Source organism: Hirsutella rhossiliensis (genome assembly GCF_020360975.1).
Source record: "Hirsutella rhossiliensis strain HR02 chromosome Unknown scaffold00003, whole genome shotgun sequence".
In the NCBI taxonomy this organism is placed as follows: domain Eukaryota; kingdom Fungi; phylum Ascomycota; class Sordariomycetes; order Hypocreales; family Ophiocordycipitaceae; genus Hirsutella; species Hirsutella rhossiliensis.
In genome coordinates, this window is record NW_025408669.1 from 4,307,931 (window position 1) to 4,330,724 (window position 22,794).

General features: G+C 61.3%; 7 protein-coding genes across 7 annotated transcripts; 2 read left to right on the forward strand and 5 right to left on the reverse strand.

Moving 5' to 3' along the window:
* Window positions 1–567: 567 nt before the first annotated feature.
* HRG_03593 (Cyclin-like protein) lies at window positions 568–1,573 on the forward strand (the record flags this gene model as incomplete). The annotated part of the gene is made up of 2 exons (XM_044862064.1): window positions 568–808; window positions 879–1,573. 2 exons carry the CDS (start codon window positions 568–570, stop codon window positions 1,571–1,573), a joined length of 936 nt encoding a protein of 311 aa, XP_044723090.1.
* A 563-nt stretch (window positions 1,574–2,136) lies between these two features.
* On the reverse strand, window positions 2,137–3,093 carry HRG_03594 (pyridoxamine 5'-phosphate oxidase domain-containing protein; the record flags this gene model as incomplete). The annotated part of the gene is made up of 2 exons (XM_044862065.1): window positions 2,137–2,849; window positions 2,934–3,093. 2 exons carry the CDS (start codon window positions 3,091–3,093, stop codon window positions 2,137–2,139), a joined length of 873 nt encoding a protein of 290 aa, XP_044723091.1.
* Window positions 3,094–3,805: 712 nt separating this feature from the next.
* HRG_03595 (carbamoyl-phosphate synthase L chain, ATP binding domain-containing protein) lies at window positions 3,806–9,618 on the reverse strand (the record flags this gene model as incomplete). The annotated part of the gene is made up of 3 exons (XM_044862066.1): window positions 3,806–3,865; window positions 3,939–8,929; window positions 8,994–9,618. 3 exons carry the CDS (start codon window positions 9,616–9,618, stop codon window positions 3,806–3,808), a joined length of 5,676 nt encoding a protein of 1,891 aa, XP_044723092.1.
* A 982-nt stretch (window positions 9,619–10,600) lies between these two features.
* On the reverse strand, window positions 10,601–12,370 carry HRG_03596 (pyridoxamine 5'-phosphate oxidase; the record flags this gene model as incomplete). The annotated part of the gene is made up of 3 exons (XM_044862067.1): window positions 10,601–11,000; window positions 11,068–11,800; window positions 11,941–12,370. The coding sequence occupies 3 exons, from the start codon at window positions 12,368–12,370 to the stop codon at window positions 10,601–10,603; spliced, it is 1,563 nt and encodes a 520-aa protein (XP_044723093.1).
* A 1,783-nt stretch (window positions 12,371–14,153) lies between these two features.
* HRG_03597 (aminotransferase class I and II domain-containing protein) lies at window positions 14,154–15,551 on the forward strand (the record flags this gene model as incomplete). The annotated part of the gene is made up of 2 exons (XM_044862068.1): window positions 14,154–14,227; window positions 14,354–15,551. 2 exons carry the CDS (start codon window positions 14,154–14,156, stop codon window positions 15,549–15,551), a joined length of 1,272 nt encoding a protein of 423 aa, XP_044723094.1.
* A 487-nt stretch (window positions 15,552–16,038) lies between these two features.
* HRG_03598 (glycosyl hydrolase family 76 protein) lies at window positions 16,039–17,461 on the reverse strand (the record flags this gene model as incomplete). Its single annotated transcript, XM_044862069.1, has 3 exons — window positions 16,039–17,160; window positions 17,223–17,305; window positions 17,380–17,461. 3 exons carry the CDS (start codon window positions 17,459–17,461, stop codon window positions 16,039–16,041), a joined length of 1,287 nt encoding a protein of 428 aa, XP_044723095.1.
* Window positions 17,462–20,403: 2,942 nt separating this feature from the next.
* HRG_03599 (uncharacterized protein) lies at window positions 20,404–21,219 on the reverse strand (the record flags this gene model as incomplete). Its single annotated transcript, XM_044862070.1, has 3 exons — window positions 20,404–20,755; window positions 20,830–20,972; window positions 21,037–21,219. 3 exons carry the CDS (start codon window positions 21,217–21,219, stop codon window positions 20,404–20,406), a joined length of 678 nt encoding a protein of 225 aa, XP_044723096.1.
* Window positions 21,220–22,794: the final 1,575 nt, after the last annotated feature.

The window sequence follows — 22,794 nt, forward strand, 5'->3', positions numbered from 1 at the left end:
CAACACTTCACTCGCTTCCTTCCCTGCAAGCCCCCCCCCGGTACCGCCACTGCACCTGCTCTCTCTCTCTCTCTCTCTCTCGTGTTCGCGCTCGCTTGCATATGTACAAGCGGGACTATGTAACTTGTACATGCATACACCGCCTCCTACCATTTCCCTCCTTTTTCTTCCTCTTGCCCTCCTCTCGACTCTCATTCTTCAACTCTCCTCTCTCTCTCTTCCATTCTCTCTCCCCTCTTCAACCTCCGTCAGAGTCCGTGTCAGTCGTTTCCCACCCTCGTCATCCCTTGACCACCTCCCTTTCCGACCACGTTTTCTCGCCGGGCCCCTGCGCATCGTGATCCGATCGGCGGCCCGTGTCTGAGCCTTAATACGCCATAACCAGCCAATTCCCGGCCGCTCGCGCCTGCTAATATCCCCGAGGCCCTTAAAGCTTCACTCCTGTCCACCAAGGACCAAAGAAAACAGCCACGATCTTCCAAGCCGCAAAACGCCAAAACATGGTCCAGGACCCTCCCCGCTGTCGATTGAGGTCTCCAGGAAGCCTTGCACGAGCACCCAGGCAAGATGCAGCGACCCAACAAGCCCCAGGCCATTGCTCTCGCCAGCCACCACAGCGCTAAGCTCCACGACGACAACGACGACGACGATCAGGCCTCGAGCTTCAAATACCTGACCTATCGCCCTCTTTCCAACCTTCCCACTCCCCCCCCAACCTACAAGGAGACCACCGCCGCCGCCGCCGCCGGCTCTCCCCCGACGCCTACGACTCTTGAGGATGGCGAGCCGCTCCAGGCCCGCTTCCTAGGTACGCTAGCTGCTTTCCCTGTATCGAGCCCAATGCCTTCAGTTACTGGATCCCTAACCCCATGCTGCAGGCCCCGCCATTCACCTCGTCAACCTCATTCCGTCTTCGGCATCCCTCGCCACCGCTTCCGTCACCCTCGTCCAGGGCATGCTCTCCCGCGCCGATCTCCCCCTCGAGACCGTTGCCCTCGCCGTGTGCGTCCTTGACAGCCTCGACTCCAAGTTTGCTCGCGCCTGGCGCCTCTGCTGCCCTCTGCTCCCCAGCGCCGTCGGTGCCGTCCCCTCGTTGTCGAAGCGCCACACCCTCTCCACGTCCCTGCTCTATCAAGCCCAGCAGCAGCAGATGCTACACATCGACTCGGTCAAGCCTGAACTTATCATTCTCGCCGCCCTCGTCATCGCCGTCAAGTTCACCCAAGACCCCCAGCAGCCCACGCAGTTTTACTGCCTCGACTGGGGCAAGGCCGTATGGTCCCACCGCCAGCTCAATGCCACGGAGCGGTGCATCATGGAATCGCTCAACTACAGGATCATGCCCCTGTGCGACGAAGACTACCTCGCCGACGCCATGGTGGACATGCAGCTCGCCGCCCAGCAGAGGGACGCCGAGCTCCGCGAGCAGACGCCTCCCGTGAGCGTTTCCAGCAGTGACGATGACGCCTTTGTGCCCGGCCATAGCCGCTCCAAGACGGCCGTCCCCAGCGTAATGGCGTTGGGGCCGCGGCTCCCGCCCAACCTAGTGGCATCTCCCGTTCCCGACATGTGACGGAAGGAATCATTTGGTCAAGATGCGGCCAGCTCTTTCCTTGGGAGGTTGGGATGATACCGCTGTGTGGCACTGTCGCGTTGTGCGCTCCCCCTTTTGGCTTTATTTCAAGTCGGCCCAACTTGACTCGCATTGGCACGGCGTTTGGGTACACAGTTTCTGGGAGTTCTGCTCACATAATACTCGGCACGAAAAATGAGACTGCCTGGGCAGCGAGACTTTTTATATGTGCTATCTCTGGGAGGGCTCAACCATGGAAACTTGGCCGATTTTATTTTGTACGTAATATACTGATGCGTCGATACCGGCCGTTGGCATTGGATACCTTTTACTTGAATTAGTGACGATGTCCCTAATGATGTCGAGTGCATGAGGGTTTTGCGGTATTACATGCTCATGCGTGGCATGTACATGACACTTACCCAGCACAAAGAGCTCATTTCCGAGGCGCTAGGAGGGGGGCGCAGCCAAGGACACGAGAGCAATCTTTCATCTCAACGTTGCTGTGAATGCGCGAGGCCTCGATTGTTGGACGTGTCTGTGTCTCCGACGCATACCCGGGGTCACGGACTCAGCCGACTCAACTCCCAGCGACCCTCAGCACCGTCTTTGGCGTCGTGCCACTGATAGACGAAGCGGTCATGGAGACGACTGTCCCTACCCTGCCAAAACTCGACCAAGGTGGGCACGATTCTCAGGCCGCCCCAGAAGTCGGGGACGGGGATGTGGTCCTGGCCCTCGAAGCGCTTCTCGGCCTCGGCAACCCATTCGTCGAGCTGAGCGCGGCCATCGTCGTCGCCGTCGCCCCGGGGCTCAAGGACCTGGCTCTGCCGACTGGCCCAAGCGCCGATCCTGCTGCCGCGCACGCGGGTATCAAAGTAAGCCTGAGAGCGGTCGCGGTCGCAGCGGGCGGCGACGCCCTCGACGCGGACCTGGCGCTGGAGCGGGGGCCAGTAGAAGACGAGGGCGGCGTGCGGGTTGGAGGCGAGGTCGGCGGCCTTGCGCGAGGAGCCGAGGTTGGAGTAGACGACGAAGCCGCCGCCGGCGTCGAGCTCCTTGAGGTAGACGACGCGCGACGAGACGCGGCCCGAGGGCAGGGCGGCCGTGGACAGGGTGCAGGCCTCGGGCTGGGGGATCGCGTCGCCGCTGGCCTGGGCGGCGGCGAACCAGGTGTGGAACTGGGCCGCGGGCGAGGTCGGGTCCAGGGCGTGGCGCGAGAGGGTCGAGCGGGTGAATTGGGCGGCTTGGCCGTGGGGGTTGGGGCCTGCGGGTGCGTCTGCGGGGTTGCACATTTGTCGCCGTCAGCTTTGGGGGTTTGGTGACGACGGGGGAGGCCGGGGGGTTGGAGGCGGAAGCGCACATATGAGCTTTTCCGGGGACGCCGGCGCCGGCGGCGAAGGAGGAGTGGTGGACGGGGCAGACGCCTGGGCAGCGGCTGCGGCGGGCGGGTCATTATACAGCGCCATCCTGGCGGCGGCGGTTCGCTGGAAGAGGCGGGCGGCGGCCGTCGTCGGGCGCATTGACGTGGTGTGGGTGAGGACCGGGATCTCGGGTGTGACGGGATCTCGAGCTGCGGCGATGCAGAAGCGAGCAGTGAGGGTGGAGGACCAGAAAAAAAGGCCGCGCGCGGCGAGAGAAAGAGGGCTGGCCGACGTTGGCTTGGCGGTGTAAGCTATGTACGCATGTATTACGTAGGCGGGGCCGATGCGGGGGCAGGCCCGGTCCCCGTGCCCGTTGGAGAGAGTGCGTGCCGAGGCGGCGTTTCGCCGGCCGACTACTCAATAAAGTGGACGAATGCTCGGTGGTACAGTAACGTTGTTTTACTTGTTGCCCAGATGCAATAGACACGAGAGACGCTGACGAGACCCAGCTCACAAGACTCGTACACTTTGTAAAATACTCTGCATATATCAAGACTCGGTTCATCATGGACACATCGTCTTGACGTCACCAACCACCACAGCAACGCGCCTGCAAAACCACCAAAAGCAAATTACAACTTATTTAGCCGCAGCCGTCTCCAGACCACGGCCCTTGTTACGCCCTCTATTACCACAAACCACAAACCAGAAACCAGCCGGCCACGCTTGGGGCAGCCTCGGCGGAACACGACGACAGCCTACTTTTTCTTTCAATCACAATTCTATCGACAATGGAGCCTCACATCTATCTATCCGGTCCCTTCCCATTCGTTGAACAGTCTCGCCATTCAAACGTCTCCGCCGATCCCATCTACAGCGGAGCCATGACGAGTGCAAGCAGCGCCATCCTGCAATAGAGTCCGTATCGCATCTGCATCGCCTCACCGTTAGCCCACACCGTCTCGAGAAGACGGCCCCGGCGTCACGGTACAAAGGGCACTTACCTGTCTAAAGTATGCCGCGCGCTGGTCAAAGTCCACCTCGTCCGCCACCTCCTCGTTCCGCGGCAGCGGGTGCATCACCACCATGGAGCTCTTGGCGTGCTTGAGGGCCGCATTGTCCACCCGGTACGAGTCCTTGACCTTGTCGTATTGCTCCGCGCTGCTGAACCGCTCCTGTTGCACCCGCGTGCAGTAGAGCACGTCGCTGCGCGCGATAATCTCGGGCGTCAGCGTCTCCGACTCGCACAGCAGCTTGCCCGAGGCCTCCAGCGTCTCCCTGACCCCGTCCGGCAGCGCCAGCCCCCCGGGCGCCACCAGCTGCACTTGCACCTGGTAGTGCCGCAGGAGGTGCACCAGCGAGTGCACCGTCCGTCCGTGCAGCAGGTCTCCCAGGAAGGTAATCGTCAGGCCCTGCACCGTTCCGAGCTCCTCGCGGATGGTAAACAGGTCCAGGAAGGCCTGCGTCGGGTGCTCCTTGCTGCCGTTGCCGCCGTTGATGACGGGCACGTCGCTGTATTTCTCCGCCACGTCGACCGAACACTCGTCGGGGTGACGCAGCACAATGGCGTCGCCGTAGCACGCGAGTGTGCGCAGGGTATCCTGCAGCGTCTCGCCCTTTTGCACAGACGAGTGCGACGTGGACACGGCAACCGTCCGCCCGCCGAGGCGCTGCATCGCCGCGTCAAACGACGCCGACGTCCTCGTCGACGGCTCGTAAAAGAGCGTGCACAACACCTTGCCGCGCAGCAGGTTCAGCACGCCCTCGCGCTGCACCCCGAGGCGCATCTCCTGCGCCACGGTGAAGAGCAGGTGCAGATCCGCTCTCGTGTACTGCTTGACCGATAACACGTGCGCCTTTTTGAAGCACGACGGCTGCGAGAGGAGTTGCAAGACGGACGCGCTGATGGACGACGGCTGCAGCAGCGACAGCTCGTCGGCGATGCCGTGGCCGACGACCGCTCCTGCGGCAGCTGGCCCGTCCCGCGTCACGGGTCGCCTCGGGCTGTCGGCGGCCGGCATGACCGTGGCCCCCATCTCTGGTGTCTTGGCCATCTGCATCGGCTTCGGCGCCGCGGGCTCCTGCGTGATCTGGTAGTCTCGCTTGGAAACGTCGAGGTAGACGTGCCGCGCGATGGCCTCGATCAGAATCTTGGCGTTCTTGACATTGGTCACGAGCGGGATCTGGTAGTCGACGGCCATGCGGCGCGTCTGGTAGCCCTTGCTCATGTAGTTGGCCGGCCGCCGGTACTTGTTGTTGGAGGGCAGGTTGATGTACAGGTCGATGGTGTTCTTGGCAAGGTGCTGCGTGAGCGAAAACTCCGAGTTCATGTCCTCGTCGCGCCCGAGCACCTCGAGGAACTGCACCTGCACCCCGTGCTCCTGCAAAAAGTCTGCGGTGCCGGCCGTCGCAAACAGCTTGTAGCCGATTCGCTGGAGCTTCTGCACTGCCGGCAGCATCTCCTTCTTGTCCTTGTATGAGCCAATGGAAAGGAGCACGTTTGCCTTTGGGATCTTGAATCCTGTCGACAGCAGCGCCTTGAGATAGGCCTCTTCCTTGTCCACGCCGAAGCAGGCCACCTCGCCCGTCGACGCCATCTCCACGCCCAACACGGGGTCGGCCCCGGAGAGACGCGAGAAGCTAAACTGCGGCACCTTGACGCCCACGCAGTCGGGGCTGAGGGTCGGCGTGGGGTATTCGACAAAGGGCTGGCCCGTGATGGCCTTTGTGGCCATCTCAATCAGGTCCACGCCCATGACCTTGGACACAAAGGGGAACGAGCGGGAGGCGCGGACGTTGCACTCAATCACCTTAATGTCGTTATCTTTGGCAATGAACTGGATGTTAAAGGGGCCCGTGACGTTGAGGGCCGCACCAATCTTGCGCGTGGCTTCCTCGATGCGCGCGATGGTGGTCGCCTCCAGGTCCTGGGGAGGCAGGATGAGGGTCGCGTCGCCCGAGTGGACGCCGGCGTTTTCCACGTGCTCCGAGACAAAGTGGCCCACGACGATACCGTCCTTGGCGACGGCGTCCATCTCAATCTCCTTGGCGTTCTCAATGTACTTGGAGATGACGACGGGGTGCTCACGCGAGACGTCGGCGGCCTGGGCCAGGTAGTTGACCAAGTCCTTCTCCGAGTAGACCGTGTTCATGGCGGCGCCGGACAGCACGTACGACGGTCGGACGAGCACCGGGTAGCCGACCGTCTTGCAAAAGTCCCGGGCCTCGTCGAAGCTGGTGAGTTCCTTCCAGGTCGGCTGGTCGACCTCGATGCGGTCTAGCATGCGCGAGAACTTGTACCGATTCTCGGCCATGTCGATCATCTCGGGCGACGTGCCCAAGATCTTGACGCCGGCGCGGTGCAGGGGCAGCGCAATGTTGTTGGGCGTCTGCCCGCCCATTGCGCCCAGGACGCCGCCGGCACTCTCCAGCTGGTAAATGTCCAGCACCGTCTCGAGGTTGATGTTTTCAAAGTAGAGCTTGTCGGCCTCGTCGTAATCTGTGCTTACCGTCTCCGGATTGTAGTTAACCATGACGGTCTTGAAGCCCGTCTTGCGAAGTGTTCGGATGGCGCGGACCGAGCACCAGTCGAACTCGACCGAGGAGCCGATGCGATAGACGCCGGACCCGAGCACCATGATGCCGTGATCGTTGAAGTCGACGTCGTGCTCGTTGGCGTTGTAAGTCAGGTAGAGATAGTTTGTAAACGCGGGAAACTCGGCGGCGACCGTGTCAATCTGCTTCACAAACGGCTTGATGCCGGCCTCCAACCTCAGCCTTCGGACGGCGATTTCATTCGAGTCCCAAAACTTGGCCAGCTGCCGGTCGCAGAAGCCGAGCCTCTTGGCCTGCAACATGACCTCGGGTGATTTGGCAATGTCCCGAGTGGTGTACCTGGCCATGTCCTTGGCAAAGTCGCTGAGGCTCTGGAGCTTGCGCAAGAACCACTTGTCGATCTTGGTCATTTCCCAGATCTTGTCGACCGAGTAGCCCTCGTGCATGGCGTTGGCAATGGCGAAGAGACGCTGGTCCGAGGGCGTCTGAAGCTCGTCGTCGATGCTCATCAAAGCTTTGGTCTGCCCGAAGCCGAGGTTGTGGAAGTCGATGGCGCGGATGGCCTTTTGGATCGCTTCCTCAAACGACCGGCCGATGCTCATGACCTCGCCGACGCTCTTCATGGAGGAGCCAAGCTGCGTCGAAACCCGCGTGAACTTGTTAAGATCCCAGCGAGGCATCTTGACCACGACGTAATCGAGCGAGGGCTCAAAGCACGCGCAAGTGACCTTTGTCACCGAGTTAGAGACCTCCTTGAGAGGGATCCCGAGGCCAAGCTTGGCGGCTATGAACGCCAGCGGATAGCCGGTGGCCTTGGAAGCCAGGGCCGACGATCTCGACAAACGGGCGTTGACCTCGATGATGCAATACTCTCTGGAGAAGGGGTTGAGAGCATATTGGATGTTGCACTCGCCCACGACGCCGAGATGCCGAATGACACTGACGGCCGTGGTCCGCAGCATGTTGTAATCCTCGTCGGACAGCGTTTGCGAGGGCGCGACGACGATGGAGTCGCCCGTGTGGATGCCGAGCGGGTCAAAGTTTTCCATGTTGCAGACGGTGATGCAGTTGTCCTGCGCGTCGCGGACGACCTCGTACTCAATCTCCTTCCAGCCCTTCATGCTGCGCTCAATCAGGACCTGCGGGCTCGCCGCAAAGGCCTTGTCGCAGAGATCGAGCAGCTCCTTTTCATTGTTGGCGAAGCCGCTCCCCAGGCCGCCCAGGGCGTAGGCGGCACGCACGATGACGGGGAAGCCAATGTCTTTGACTGCCTGCATGGCCTCGTCGACACTGTTGGCAGATGCAGACTTGGCGCACTTTTCGCCGATGGATTCCATGCTCCGCGCAAACAGCTCACGGTCCTCGGTGGTGATGATGGTGTCGATGGGGGTTCCCAGGACCTTGACGCCGAGACCCTCAAACTCGTCCTTGAGCTCGATGCCGACCTGCAGGGCAGTCTGGCCACCAAATGTAACGTAGATGGCATCGGGGCGCTCATAGTGGATGACCTTGCGGACGAATTCGGCGTTGACAGGGAGGAAGTAGACTTTGTCCGCCAGGCCCTTGGACGTCTGGATGGTGGCAATGTTGGGGTTGATGAGAACGGTGTAGATGCCCTCCTCCTTGAGGGCCTTGATGGCCTGGCTGCCGGAGTAGTCAAACTCGCCGGCCTGCCCGATGCTGAGACCACCGCTGCCGAGCACCAGGACCTTCTTGACCGACACCCGCGGGTGGAACCTCTCGTTCTCCTCGACGGTGCCGCCGGGGAAGCTGACGGGCTGCTGGAGCAGAGCAGGCTTCTCGGCGCAGCCGGCAACGGTGTCGATGAAGACGTCAAAGAGAAACTCGGTGTCTCGTGGGCCGGGGGTGCTCTCGGGGTGGAACTGGACGCTAAAGTAGGGCCGGTCGACGTGCATAATGCCCTCGTTGCTACCATCGTTGGCGTTGACAAAGAGCTCCGTCCAGCCCGCAGGCAGGGAGCTGGCATTGACAGCGTATCCGTGGTTCTGCGAGGTGATGTGGCACTTTCCAGTGACCATGCTGGTGCAGGGAATGTTGTGGCCTCGGTTGCCAAACTTCATCTTTGTTGTCTTTGCGCCAGAGGCTCTGGCCAGCAGCTGGTGGCCCAGGCAGATACCGAAGACGGGGGTCTTGTTCTTGTCCATGGCAGCGCGGATGTTGTTGATGGTGACGTCGAGGACGGCGGGGTCGCCGGGGCCGTTGGAGATGAAGAGGCCGTCGTACTGATCGCCGGCCTCCTTTGCGAGATCGTGGTCCCAGGGGCAGACTAGGACCTCGACGCCGCGCCGGAGGAAGCATCGCAGCTGGTTGTACTTCATGCCGACATCGACGCAGAGGATGCGGATACTTCGGCCGGAGGGGTGTCTGCGGGCAGTGACGGAGGGGGGCGGCTTGTACAGCATGGGGGTCTTGACCGAAACTGGACTTGGGTGAGTACGTCTCTTGGAAAACGGGGAGGAGCTGCGGCAGCAGGGAGAACGGACCGGAGGCCACGAGATTCTGCTCGTTGGGGTTTGTCCAAGGTATCTCGGCAAAGTGGTCGACGGGGGTGCTGGCCAGGGCATTGGGGCCGCGACCGAGGGCCTTGACGGCGGTGGTGGGCGGCGAGTCGTTGCGGAGCCTCATTCTGCCAAGCATGCTGCCCTGCTTGCGGATCTTCTTGGTCAGGGCTCTGGTGTCGATGCCATAGACGGCGGGGACGCCCTGCTCCTTGAGCCAGGCGCCGAGGGAGGAGTGGGCGAGGAAGTGGGAAAAGTCGTCGCCGCAATACGAGGCGACGACGAGGCCGGCGACGTGGATGCGGGACGACTCGAAGTGGGCGGGCAGGTCGCGGCAGAGGTCGTCGAGGGCGTCGCGCGAGGGGACGCCGTAGTTGCCGACGAGGGGGAAGGTGATGACGAGGATCTGGCCCGAGTACGAGGGGTCCGTCAGCGACTCCGGGTAGCCGACCAGGCCCGTCTGGAAGACCAGCTCCCCGGCGATGCTCTTTTGCGCGCCGAAGCTGTAGCCTTGGTAGGCCGAGCCGTCCTCGAGCTCGAGGCAGACGAGGCCTTGGTCGGCGACGCTCGCCATGCGCGCCGACGCGGGCGGCAGCGCCGTGACGGCCATGTTTGACGGGCGTTTAGGCGTGGTTGCTGGTTTCCTTGTCGCTTCCTGGTTGCGCGTTCGATCCTTTGGCGCTCCCTCTTCCCTTTGGAACGAGGGGAAAAGAGGAAGAAGAAAAAAAAGAGGGTGCGCGGGGCAGACGAGGCCGACGACGAGTTTTGCTCTCCAGGCCAGCAACAGGGATGGATGGACGCCTTTTGCCCCGCCGCAATCGTCCGCCGCGCTTGCTGGACGGTTTGCTTCGCTTTCTTCTTCGTCGTGCAGAGGCAGACGGGGAGGTGAAACCGAGGCGAGGCAGCAGACCCAGTGCTGAGAAGCAAGCGACGAGGGAAAACCAACTTTTCCCTCCTAGTCGCTCGCTAACTTTCCCTTTTTGGCTGCCGCCCAAGAAGTCAAGGACCCTAGTCGCAGAATACCGAGCCTCATTGGCCAATGGCCGTCTGGAAGGGCGGTCGGTTTCCAGCGGCTAAGCCTAGAGCAGCGGCCCTACAGGCTGGCTGTACAGGACGATTAAAGGGGGGTCATGGCACCGAGGTAGGGCTTCTGTTGCTCCTCCATTGACACACATACAGGACGCTCTCCTCCCTTGCTCAGCTATTCAATCGTACACACATGGCTCACTACATTGCCGCTTCATGCCGCCCTTCTTTATCCCTTCCTCCTTCTCTATGCTCGTCGTCGTCCCGCGGAGAAAACCGCTCATCACGACGCCCACGCTTTTCTGTAATCCTTGGCCCAAACATTCCCATCATCGTACAATACACAGCCTCCCCATTCCCTCTCTCTTTGCTTCTCGGCCAACCTCCAATGCAGATCAAACGCGACGCCATCGCATATCGGTAGCAGCGTCCGCAAAGCAAGCCCGTGGTGAGCCTGAATCAACAAGCCGTAGTCTGCGCAGCCTTTCTATGCAATATCCCAACAGTCATGTGCGCCGCTCCTTCATCTCGAATTCGTCGCTCGCTCACTCGCTCGCTCGGAAATGTCACATGCCGCCTAGATGGGGCGGCGGCGCCGGCATGTTGGGCATCTGAGGAGCCTGCTGCACCGTCGGGCTGATCTGGTTCGGCCCTCCAAGCGAGCCGGGCTTCTGGCCTGCCCCCAACCTCCCAAACGCCGGCTCCTTCTTGGCATCAAAGCCGGGGAAGACGCCCTGAAGCCGGCGATACAGCTCTCGAATCGACTTGTCTCGCTCCGCCCTGTCCGCCATCGAGTCCACGTTGACGTCTGTGCCCTCGGCGCCGATCGGCTGCGCCCGCGGTCTGAGAGTGAGGTTCAGCGGAGGGGGGGTCAGGTAGGCCGGGCACGGAGGGGCCTTGACATCCGGTTTGCGATCCGCCAAGGCCGCCATGTAGGAGAGATTGGCCTGCAGCCGCCGCATGCACCTATAAGAGAGCCCCGTCGTCAGCACGTCTGTGCGCCGTCAAGCGACGCGCCCCTCTGTAAACGTACTGAAGATAGTCCTGTTGGAACAGGTTTTCCTCCTCGGTCGGCTTTCTCTCGGCCGGGTTCCCGCCCGCGGCAGCATGCTCCTTCTTGAGCTCCTGCTGCGTCGTCTGTATCTGTATTGACTCGTACAGCAGCTCATGATTGATGTCCAGCAGCAGTGCGAACCGCTCCTTTTCCCGAGATTCCGCCGCCGGGCTCATCGGCGCGACCGAGGGGGGCAGGCTCACGCCGCCGCCGTGGTTCACGGAAAAGGTCGGCGTCTGCGGAGTGGCCGCACCCCCCGAGTGCTGCTGGGGGCCACTGCTGGGGGTCAAGTTCTGCGGCGGGGGCTGCGGTGTAGAGAACTGGCCTTGCTGGCCGGCCATGGGGTTGTTCGGGGTGCCATGGGGCGCGCTCGGGGGTCGCTGCGGAGTCGAAGCCGGATTCATGGCGGGATTCGCTTGCTGTGCCTGGGCTTGAGCCTGGGCCTGTGCCTGAGCCTGAGCTTGTGCCTGGGCCTGTGCTTGGGCTTGTGCCTGGGCCTGGGCCTGGGCCTGAGCTTGCGCCTGGGCTTGCGCCTGCTGCATGCGCTGCATCATATGGGCTTGTTGCTGGGGCATGCCGCCCTGGTTCATGGGGAAGCCCTGCATGCCGCCGGCCATCATGTAATTGTTGGAGGCGAAGTTTTGGTGACCGACCGACTGCGGCATCATCTGGCCGTAGGGACCCCCGGGAAACTGCTGTGGGTAGCCAGACACTGTAGCGGCAATTGGTCAGCAGCGTGCCCTTGGCGATGGCGGACGTACGGCGAGCTCCCTGTTTCCTGTCGATGAGGAAGCGGCGCACGGCAAGCAGGCATCGCGGGAAACGGGGAGGGAGGAGACGGGGGCCACTCACTCTGGCCATTGGCAGCCATGTTGGGCATGCCCGGGCTCTGCATCATGCTCGCAGGCATGCCCTGCATAATCTGGGGATTGGTCCCCGGGTTGAAGCCGCCCTGGGGAGCGATGCCGGCGTACTGCTGCTGCTGTTGCTGCTGCTGTTGCTGCTGCTGTTGCTGCTGGTGCTGCTGCTGGTTGTACATCATCTGCTGCCCAGGCTGCGGCCCGGAAGGCGGGCGAGACTGGGGCTGAGGATGTGGCTGCTGATGCTGCTGATGCTGATGCTGCTGGTGTTGCTGCTGCTGCTGGTGTTGCTGCTGCTGCTGGTGTTGCTGCTGCTGCTGGTGTTGCTGCTGCTGCTGATGTTGATGCGGCTGTTGCTGCTGCTGTTGGGATGCCGCGGGATTAAAGGGCGGATTGCCAAACCCATAATTGGCGGAGTACATGGTCGCCTTGGGGACTGGAGGCGAAGCGACACGACGCGGCGGCAAACGAAGCACGCGGCTCGTCGGATCGGGGTAGGGGGGGGGGGAGGACGAGGTGTTGGGCGGGAGCCTCTCTGTCGACGATTAGGCGCGAGCGCGGGGGGCGGCGAGTGCGAGGTCAGCCCAGGTGGCGCTCGGTGGTGCGCACTCTGGGGAAGCGAGGCTGTCACTCGTGCGACGACGACAACACGGCCGGGATGCGGGTTTGTGCGCGTGTGTGCGTGTGCTGCTTGCTGGTCGGCTTCTCTGGCTCGCCTATGTCGGGGGTGGGCCCCCAGCGAGGCGGTCCAGGGCAAACAGCTCGTCAGGCAACACAAGGCCCACGCTCGAGCTGCCAGTCTTGGTCGAATTCTTCTCTCGCGCGCGCGCGTCGCTTGGGGCGAGAGGGGGTTAACCGTGACGAGGGGAGAGCGAGGACGAGGTTGGGTTGCTGCGATGTGGCGCGAAGCCGTCGTTTCTGCCGCGAACGATGGGCAGGGAAAAAAGCTCGCGCGCCCGACGACGCCGCTGTGGGAGCCTTGGCGGTCGGTCGGCAGGTGACGGGCTGGTAGCGCGCGAGTTTCTCGTCCCGGCCGAGCGCGCGCAAAGAAAGGGCAGTGAGTGAGTGAGTCGAGGATTGGGCTTTTGCTGAGCGAGGGAGTCGCAGAGGGAAAATCAGCGTTGCTAGATGGCTCCTGCGGCGAGGTACTTGTAGTTGGTGCGGTGAATCGACGTTGGCCCATGTACCCCGGCTACTGTTGGTCGACTGGGCGGGGCAGAGAGCGAACATTAAATGCGGCATCAGACAGATGCACATGGACAAGAGATGGCTATGCACTTGGTCGGTGAATTATTGTTCTATTATTTCGTGGTATTTGAAAGAGAAGAGGGTCCATTCTCTTGATGCATGTGCACTGAATGGATGGGCAAATCGCTAGTCGAGTGTACGAGCTGAGGGCCGCGGTTGCATCGACGCCGGGCAGAGCGCGCAAAACAAGAGACAAGGCCGTTCGGACTGCGACAGTAATAACTCTCCAGTGCAGACATGTGTTCGGCAAATAAGGGAGACATTGGGAGGACCCATGCCAGCTGGTCGGCGCTACCAAGAGGGGCGACATTCGTTCGCGCTGGGAGACGGGTCGAGTGGCTCAACGGGCACATGCAGCGCTTACATGCCGCCGGAAATCTGAACTCCGAACTCGCAGTCCGTCGTCGTCGGCTGCCGGATATGCGCCATCGTTTCTGGCTCGACGTCCACGTGTAATTCAGACGCTGCCGGGGTAAAGCACGCATCAGATGTCGAGAATTGGCCCATCGCAGTGACTGCGAGGCGCGGCGTGTGTATACATAGACACACATGCACATGTGTATAGCCCGCTCTCCGTGCATCGTGAGCCGGACCGCCGGCGCCTCAACAGTGACTTGGTCCGCCTCCGCCGTCGGCTGCCGACCCACCCACCGGTCGTCGGATACCCGGTACATGCCCACAAAGTACCCAGCTGGGAACTCACACTTCGTTACCCACTCTCAGCGCTGGCCGAGTACCACCTCTGCAAGTATCCTTGCTTGGAATCTGCAGTCATCCTCTCTCGACCCGATTTCTCTTATCCTGCAGTCATCACGCTTCGTCTTCTTCCTCCTCTCCCCTCCTCTCCTCGCTCTCCCCCGTCTCACTCTCCATCTCGGTAACTCTCTCCTTTCCCAGCCATCGCCAAGGTCCCAGTCAGAAAAGGGATCAGCCGCCCTCGCCAAACCTCCGCGGGCAATGGCGCCATTCAACCTCGAGACGTGTGTCCGGCCCAACATTCTTGCCCTTCAGCCCTACCGCTGCGCGCGAGAGTATGTATCTCCCCGTCCCGATTGCTCTCCTCTCCTCCTCCGTCCCGGCCCCGCCGCAACGGTGGCCCGCGCAGAGAGGATGGAAGTGGCTGGTGTTGATGGCATCTGAGCGCTCACCACGCAAAGCGACTACAAGGACGACGGCACAAACGTCCTCCTCGACGCAAACGAAAACGCCTACGGCCCTTCGCTCGACGCCGCCTCTTCCGCCGCCGCCTCCTCGGCCCTGACCGGCCTCGACCCTCTCGGCCTGCACCGCTACCCGGACCCGCACCAGCGCCCGCTCAAGCAGCGTCTCTGCGACCTGCGCAACGACAGCAATCATGCCGACGGCCCCCTGCTGACCCCGGACCACCTCTTCGTCGGCGTCGGCAGCGACGAGGCCATCGACGCCCTGCTGCGCTGCTTCTGCGTCCCCGCCCGCGACCGCATCCTCACCTGCCCCCCGACCTACGGCATGTACGCCGTCTCGGCCCAGGTCAACGACGTCGGCATCGTCAAGGTGCCCCTGCTGCCCGCCCCGCACTTTGCCCTCGACGTCGCCGCCGTCTGTGCCGCCCTCGACCGCGAGCCCGACGTCAAGCTCGTCTACCTCTGCTCCCCCGGCAACCCCACGGGCTCACTGCTCGCCAGCGCCGACGTTGAGAGCATCCTCGCCCACCCGACCTGGAACGGCGTTGTCGTCCTCGACGAGGCCTACGTCGACTTCGCCCCCGAACGCGCCTCCCTCGCCCGCCTCGCCGCCAAGCACCACAACCTCGTCGTCATGCAGACCCTCTCAAAGGCCTTTGGCATGGCCGGCATCCGCCTCGGCGCCGCCTTCACCTCGCCTCCCATCGCCCGCCTTCTCAACGCCCTCAAGGCCCCCTACAACATCTCCAGCCCGACCAGCGCCCTCGCCGCCGCCGCCCTCGACGGCCAGGGGCTCGCCGTCATGCGCCGCAACCGCCAGCGCCTCGTCGACCAGCGCGACCGCCTGCTGCGCGAGCTCCCCGCCATTGACGGCGTCGGCAGGCTGCGCGGCGGCACCGACGGCAACTTTTTGCTCTACGAGATGCTCGACGCCCAGGGCAGGCCCGACAACGCCACCGCCCTGGCCGTTTACGAGGCCCTGGCCGAGACAAAGGGCGTCGTCGTCCGCTTCCGCGGCAAGGAGCACGGCTGCTTGGGCTGCCTGCGCATCACGGTGGGCACGGAAGACGAGGTCACCAGGCTGCTGGGTGCCCTCGCCAAGCAGTTGGCCGAGGTCAGGGGCAAGGGGGGTTCCGTCGATGCGGCGGAAGAAGAAAAGAAGGAGCAAGCGGCAAACGGCATCGTGGCATAGACGGGACACGAGGATAAAAGGAGCTTAGATGGCGTCCAGACCTTGGAACTCGAAATCTTTCGATATTAAGTCAGTGTCGTGACATGACAAGGTCCAAGAGTGATGTGTCATCACATTCTCTTAATTCCTCAACAGCCAGCCGCCTTTTTTGTTTAAATCTTTCTTTGGCTATTGTTTCCGCGCCTGTTCGGCTCATATGAGTCAACCGAACTCGTGTCCAGAAAAGCCTCGGTCCAGTGGTATCTACATTCTAGTCTCGTATTTACAGAGTGAGAAAATGGAGAAGAAAGGAGGCGGAAAGAATGAAACAGAACGAAGGAAAGTCATTCGGCAATCCGACGTGCCTTGCAGCTCGAGACCGATGCGCAGTCGCTGTAGCGAAGACGAGGTCAACCAGCAGGGGCTTCATATACCCCTGGCCGAGACGGGCCGCGCTGTCTGTGTCGTAAGAATCCATTCTAAGGGGCACCTGGGCTAAGCAAGGCGATCAGCCCTGGAAGCGCTTGCTGACCCGGTAGGGATCTTGTGCCTTCCAGTTCTTTTCCCGGACGAGTTCAATGTCCTTGCCCTTGAGGGGGAGATCGGCCTCGCGGCTGAGGAGGCCCTGAATCGTCTCGAGAGCGCACATCTGAGGGCCAAGACCGGGCTTGTTGTCGAAGGAGCCCGTGTACCACCTCATGCCGCACTCACGCCCGCTCTTGCCGCCCGTGCAGACAGCGGCGGCAGCCTCGGCCGAGGGGACGAGGTAGCTCTCGATGCGTTCGCGGAGACTGGGCAGCATGACGGCCGTCTGCCACATGAAGCGCGAGAGGTAGCCCTTGAAGGTGATCATGTCGTAGTTGCACTTGTCGACCGTCTCGCAAGCCGCCTCGTACATGATGTTCTTGACTTTGTCGTCCTGGTAGAAGAACCAGCGGGCGCCGTCGATGAGCTTCGAGGTCCGGTCGGCCCACTCGCGCTTGCCGGTGTGGTTTGCCATGACGGCAGCGCCATACATGAAGATGCCGCTGGTGTAAGAAAAGGACCTTTTGTTGACCACCTTGCAGTCGGTGCGGAGGTCGACGCCGTCGTAGATGTGGTAGTTTTTGGGATCGATGAGGCCCTTGTCGGCAGACCAGTCCCAGGCCTTGTTGGCCCATTCCAAGTACGTGTCGTTGCCCGTGGCGCGGGCGAGGCGCGCAGCGAGCTGGAACAGGCCGCCATTGCTGATGGAATTTTTATAGTTCATGCCGTTGGGGTTGGAGGGATAGATCTGCCACAGCATGCCGCCACCGCATTGGTCCATGTGCCAGCGGCTGACGAGCGAGTTGAAGACTCGGGCGGCGATGTCGATCCAAGACGGGATGTCCTTGTTGGGCTGGGGAAAGTTGCGCTCGGCGGCCGACATGACGGCCGAGCCCCAGAAGAAGAGGTCATCGTTGCCCTCCTCCTGGGCGTGTTCCTTGGGCATGTAGTCAAAGGTAGGAGCCAGGTTGGTGGGCGCCGACAAGGCCTGGAGGATGACGTCGTTGTAACTGGGGTCCTTGGTGTAGTGGTAGTAGTCCAGCATGGTTCCCCAGAGGGCGCCAGCAACCCACCAGTAGTATGGCTTGGGGACGTTGCCAACATCCTGTCGCAGGGAATGAGCGTCAGCATGCCCTCTGCGAAGGCTTGGAGCAGGAAAAGACTTACGACCGAGTCGGGGGCGCTGGTGTTGCCCTTGTAGTAGACCATGGCATCGTGAGCAATGGTGGCCGCGACGTTGCGGACCGAGCCTGGCCATCATGGTCAGCAAGCCGGATCTTGAAGAGCTATGCTGGGAGGCAACGAAGCCCAAAACGCGACTTACTCGGATTTTGCGTGTCCAGGTCCTTGGGGGCGACGATGCCGCTCAAGGCCGCGGCGGCATGAACGCTCTTGATGAACTTCATGGTTACTCGTCTTGGTGAGGTGATTTGCTTCCTTGGTATTGCTTCTTTGATACTTGGGAGCCGATGTTCCACTGCTCAGCAATGGATGTGTTACAGATAGCGATCGCCTCTTCTCTTTCGTCTCTCGAGAAAAGAAGGGCAGTGGACGAAAAGTCGAGTCTTCAGCCGGGAAGACTGTGTGGCCCTGCCAAAAGGGGCAAGCAATGCTGGTGCTGACAATGTAGGGAAACAGCAGCAAACAATTGGGGAAATAGCCGATTGTCGCAAGCAACAATGGGCACGATGATTCGAAGCGGAGCGACGTCGGCGGGAGATGGCCGTTAGCGATGGATGGGCCTGGTCGCCACAGCAGCCAAACGTGTCGAGCTGCGTCGACGTCAACACGGGGTTTGCGAAGAGAAGGCGAGGCGAGAGCAAGACTGATCAAAGTCGGGCAGCGACGAAGAAGCGAAGGATATGAAGAACAGAAGCAAGCGGTAACGACTAGAGACCCCGTCAATGGGCTCACGAGGATGGGACGAGGACAAAGAAGAGCGAGAGACGGAGCAGGAAACACAGCCTCTTTGGTTCCATGGGCGGCGGACCGAGCTGGGCCAACGCTGTTTTATGGCTACGGCTGCACGGAACAGGCGGGAACCAAAATAGGCCTCCTGTCTCTCCCTCGAAGTCGTCGGTCGATAGGCGCTGTTACGGATGCATCACGCAGGCACCGAAAGGCCGGCAGGGCTCTGGTTGGCGCCCCGTGCTCGCCTGGTCTCTGCTTCTGCCGTCTGGACGACATGATTGGGCTCGGCGTGTCGGTGGCGTTCAGGGGAGGGGCGATGCGGAGGGGACGGGACGAGGAGGATCGCCATGGCAGGGAGGCGGAGGCGGAGGAGTCGAGCCCCTGAGCTGACAGAGGCACAGTATGTACAGTACCTGGGTGCTAACTTCATACAGTGCGCCTCTCTCCGGAGTACACGGTGCGGTGGAAGGCTCAACAACTCCAAGTTACGGACTTGGTGGGTGGTGCATGCATCCAAAGCCACGTCTTCTCCCGTGTCAGCCGACGCCATCTTGCACTCTTGCTGTCAAATCCCGCGTGTCGTGGCTTAACCGGCGAGATCCGCAAGCAGAAAGACTCTCGGCCGACTGCTTTGTTCCGCCTGCTCAGTCTGGGGCCCATGGGCACGACAGGAACAATGAGGCGGCAGACGACTGCCTGATCCTAGCTGAATCGCTTGCCGGCCTCTGCTCGTCGACGACAGCGAGACGCAGCCGCCCATTGCAGTCAGGAAACCCGTTGGTTGGCTGTATTCTACTAGGTACTGTAGGTAGGCAAGTTGGCAAGAGGAGCAGCGCCAAGAGGCAGAATGTCACAGTACCGCACTGTCTTCCATCCCACCTCGACCACGGACAGAGTCATCCGTACGCACGCGGAAGAGAGCACTCCCAGCACTGTGCATACTTGTCATAAGCTCCAAGGGACCGCTTATCCGATATGTACAAACAGCATTCATCGACGGCCAAGGCGGAAGCACAAGGCCGGGGGGTGAAATAGGAGACTGCCTAAACAGATGGCGAAAAGCAACTTAGAGTAGACCCCCACCTTGAAAAGGGGGGCGGGTTTGGGCCCGCCCGTTTCGTTTCGTCTTTGCGCGCGCCAACAAACGGCCGAGGAGGGGGGGAAGAGGGGGCCTGTCTCGGCGAGAAAACCTTCCCGTCATCCCGTCACCCGCCAGCTTGGGATCGTGGTTGGCTGTCGTCGCCGTCCCTGATAATCTCAACCTCCTGTAGATGCAACTCGCAACTTCGCCATGCATGCATGTGCCTGATGAGAGAGGCACGGAGGCGGCGGCGCTTCAACGTGGGGCCTCATCCTCGGACTCTCTCCATAATTACTGTCCGGATCTCCATCCACCTTTGAGTTTATACCTTACCTTGTAGTTTATTTGCAGGACCCACGGCACTGCGTGTACTAGGTAGATAGGCAAGGTGTTCGGCGCCCACGGCTGCCTTGACCCGATCTGACGTGTCGAAAGCAAACACTCTGCGGAGCGTTTCATGCCGAATTGCCCCCCGCACCCCAAGACATCGGATGGCTCCCGTCGAGACACGAAATTGACACATGACGGACGCTGACATGTTCTAATCAACCACGTCCCTTTATCCTAAGAGGAGCCTCCTTCATTTCAAACTCTTCGTCTGGGAGGTACCTGCATGTACGGAATAATCGTGACGAGAACATGGCCACGTCTGCCATGGATCCCGACTGTCGCCATCTTCTCCGGCCTGCCCTGGCTCCTAGACACGATGCTCGGCCCCGTTCCGCCTCCTCCGGCCGGCTCCAGTGTCGTTTCGGCCGACGAATGGTGTCGAGACCCTCCGCCAGCCTCTCCTGCTTCACTTCCTCGTCCTCCAATGTCTCGTCGACTTCACATTCCCCTGCGCTGGCATGTCGACCCTTTGTAGTCGCATTCGCCGCATTCACCAGCTCGACCCGTCTGGGCCACTCACTCGAGACTTGATAAGTAAACGCATTTGGCATGCGCCTCTTGAATGTGTACCGCACCATCGCCCCAGCTTGGTCCCACGGGATCTCTCCAAGCTTGACCTGACGGACAAGTTTCGATCCCACCGCTCCTCGTCAGCGGTGCCCTGCATGGTCGTGCTTCCTCCAATACTCCGCCGGCAGGGCAGGCGCCTTGTCCGGCTACCATGCCTTCCATGGCGCGTGCCTCTCAACCTTGCAGCCCATGCATTCGCCTCTGGCAACCAACGCCATCAAAACGCCTGAGTATCCGGGGTATATCGTGCAAAGTCTTGTCCATACAAAATCCCATGTCCACCCGCACGCAATGCAGTCTTCCGTCGCCGTCCAGGACCGTCCAAACTCGACTCATCGTCGCCCTCTGTGCCAGAGCAAAGGCTGGGACCAAATTTGAAAAAGGCGATACGCCCCCTCACCAGAGTCCGACGGCGCATATGGCTAATACCGACGCCATCGTGGCGAGGCGCTCGTCGACATGTATTCTGGCACCCGCCCCCTGGCCCGTCGCTTTCGGGGCGTAAAGCTCTGCCGATGCTGGCCCCGAGTTGGGCGCTGCGGTCATGTGGAGGTTGTTGCCCTTGGTCTTTGGATTATCGGCCATGACGAGGGTCCCCCACTCGACGTCGGTGCCCGTCAGGGTCGAAGTCCACGACATCTCGGTCGGGCCGGTGAGAAGGCCATTTGCGTAGCCTGCCTTGTAGCTCGAGTAGCCGGAGCATGTAGCGGCCGTCGTGCCATTCAGCCTACACTCGAGATTGGCGATGCTAGACGCAGCAGAGTCGTCAGCAAGTAACGCTTGAGAGTGTGAGTGTGCAGAAACAAAGCGGCGCAGACGCACTAGGTCGAGGTGTAGGTTCCGTGGAAGCGCAGCGTTCCCGGGCCCTCGACAATGACAAAGGGAAACTCGAGGGAGAGGTCGCAGGCGGGGGGTGTCTCGGTCGGGCAGAAAATGGTATAGGTGGTTTCGCTGGCTGTCTTGTTCTGGGCGGGCCGAGTCAGCGACGCACACGTTGTGGCCCAGAGACAAGGATCGACAAAGACATACCCTCGAGAGGATGCTCCCCCGCACAACGGACCATGCTTCCTCATGATAATAGGGCAGGAAGATGGGAGCCTTGGTGACGGCGGGAGCTGGGGGCGAGTGGCCGTCGGCGGCCTGACACAAGGCACACAAGGCCAGCAAAGCTATCCAGGACGGGAGAAGGGCCGGGCGTATTCGGCTGGCCATGTCGGGATCTCCGGCGGGGTCGGGCGAAGGACACGGGAGCTAACAGGCGTTTTGGCTTCTTGTCTTGTTCACAAGCGGCTTAGACAGATGGAGACGAGGAGCGGGCGGAGGCGAGGCAGAGGCGAGAGAAGGCGAGTCGAATAGAGGGGGAGAGGGGAGAGATGGCGGATAGAGGAACTGCGGTGAAGAAGCAGACACGGCAGGCAGCCAAGGAAAGCTCGTCGCCGTTCGTCAGGCCTTTCGTGCTGGAGAGACAAGAAGGAGACACAGAGGGGGACGAATCGAGTCTAGCGCCAAGCGCCCTATTATGAACGGGCTTGGCGGCGCAACCTCTGTTGGCGGACAGGACCGAGCATGGGCCGGAACAGAGGCGGCTGTCGGTCGGGGAGAGCTTTCGTGTTTGGTGTCAAGTCTTGACTCTCTTATAGTACGGAGGAAGCCTCGGCAAGAGCGAGACGGAACGAGTGTCGCCCAAGAGCACCGCCAAGAGAGAGATAGACGTCTGCCCAGTTTTAATGGTACAGTAGTTACGCCTCGGGACGCGTCGTGTGCGGACAGCCGTTCTCCTTTCTTGGCCAGCTCCGATGCTTGCCAAGGCTGGGCGAAACACCGCGGCGGCGGTTTGCCCATCATCACACGACGGCAGACGGTCTTTTTGGGGGAGTCGCGTGGCGTTTTTCTTTTTTTGCTTCTGCCTGTGTCACGGCCGAGTTTGTCAAGGGCGGTGTTTGAAAGAGGCCTAGCGACGAATTCGGCGTCGATGTTGCCAGGAGGCGGCGGCGGCTGGACAGGGCGGCGCCAAGCCTGGGCTATTGCCTTTGTTAGTTTTCTCGACCGGGGAAGTCGAGACAGGCTCGCATGCGGGCGCATTACACTCTCGGTCTGTAGGTAATTTTATGCACACGCTGCTGCTGATGATTGCATCCGCGCACCAAGGACCAGAAGCTGGGTGATGGAGCGAGCGGGATTGACGGACAAGAGTCGACATCCAGAGATGGAGGAGCAGTGGCAAGACACTCGGACTCGGTCCTTGAGAGCGCTCGGGGGAGAACGAGGTCATCTACGTATTAAGCTACAGGCTCCAGGGAGCAGACAGACTGTGGAGCATGCTTATCTTTGACGGCTTTCTTCCTTGCCCATGCCCTGCCCAGCCAGAGGCGACAAAAACCGAAATGTCGCATCGCGGTACGTACTTGGCGCTGGGCAGATACGAAACTGCTAGCAGCACTCGACAGGTGACTGCCCGAGTGACCGAGAGCGTTGCTGACAAAGCCGCGTGACTCGACGCTCTCACCGAGTCTCGCGACGGCCATCTTCTTCTGCGCTGCGTCGTCTCTTGGACCATGTGGTCAATCGCTTGACGGTCCTGCCTCGAGCCCTTTCTCCTTGTCCCCGACTCCTCCTCAGCAAGGCTTCTTCACCACTGACCCCATCATCACAGCCTCTTGTCGGCGTTTGCCGTAGGCATATGGCCAACGCCCTGTCTCTTTTCCATTGCCACGCGTCACAGATGCTCCAAAACTGGCCCTGCTTCACCCACGAGGCCAGGCGTGAGGTCGTCGTACAGCGATGGGG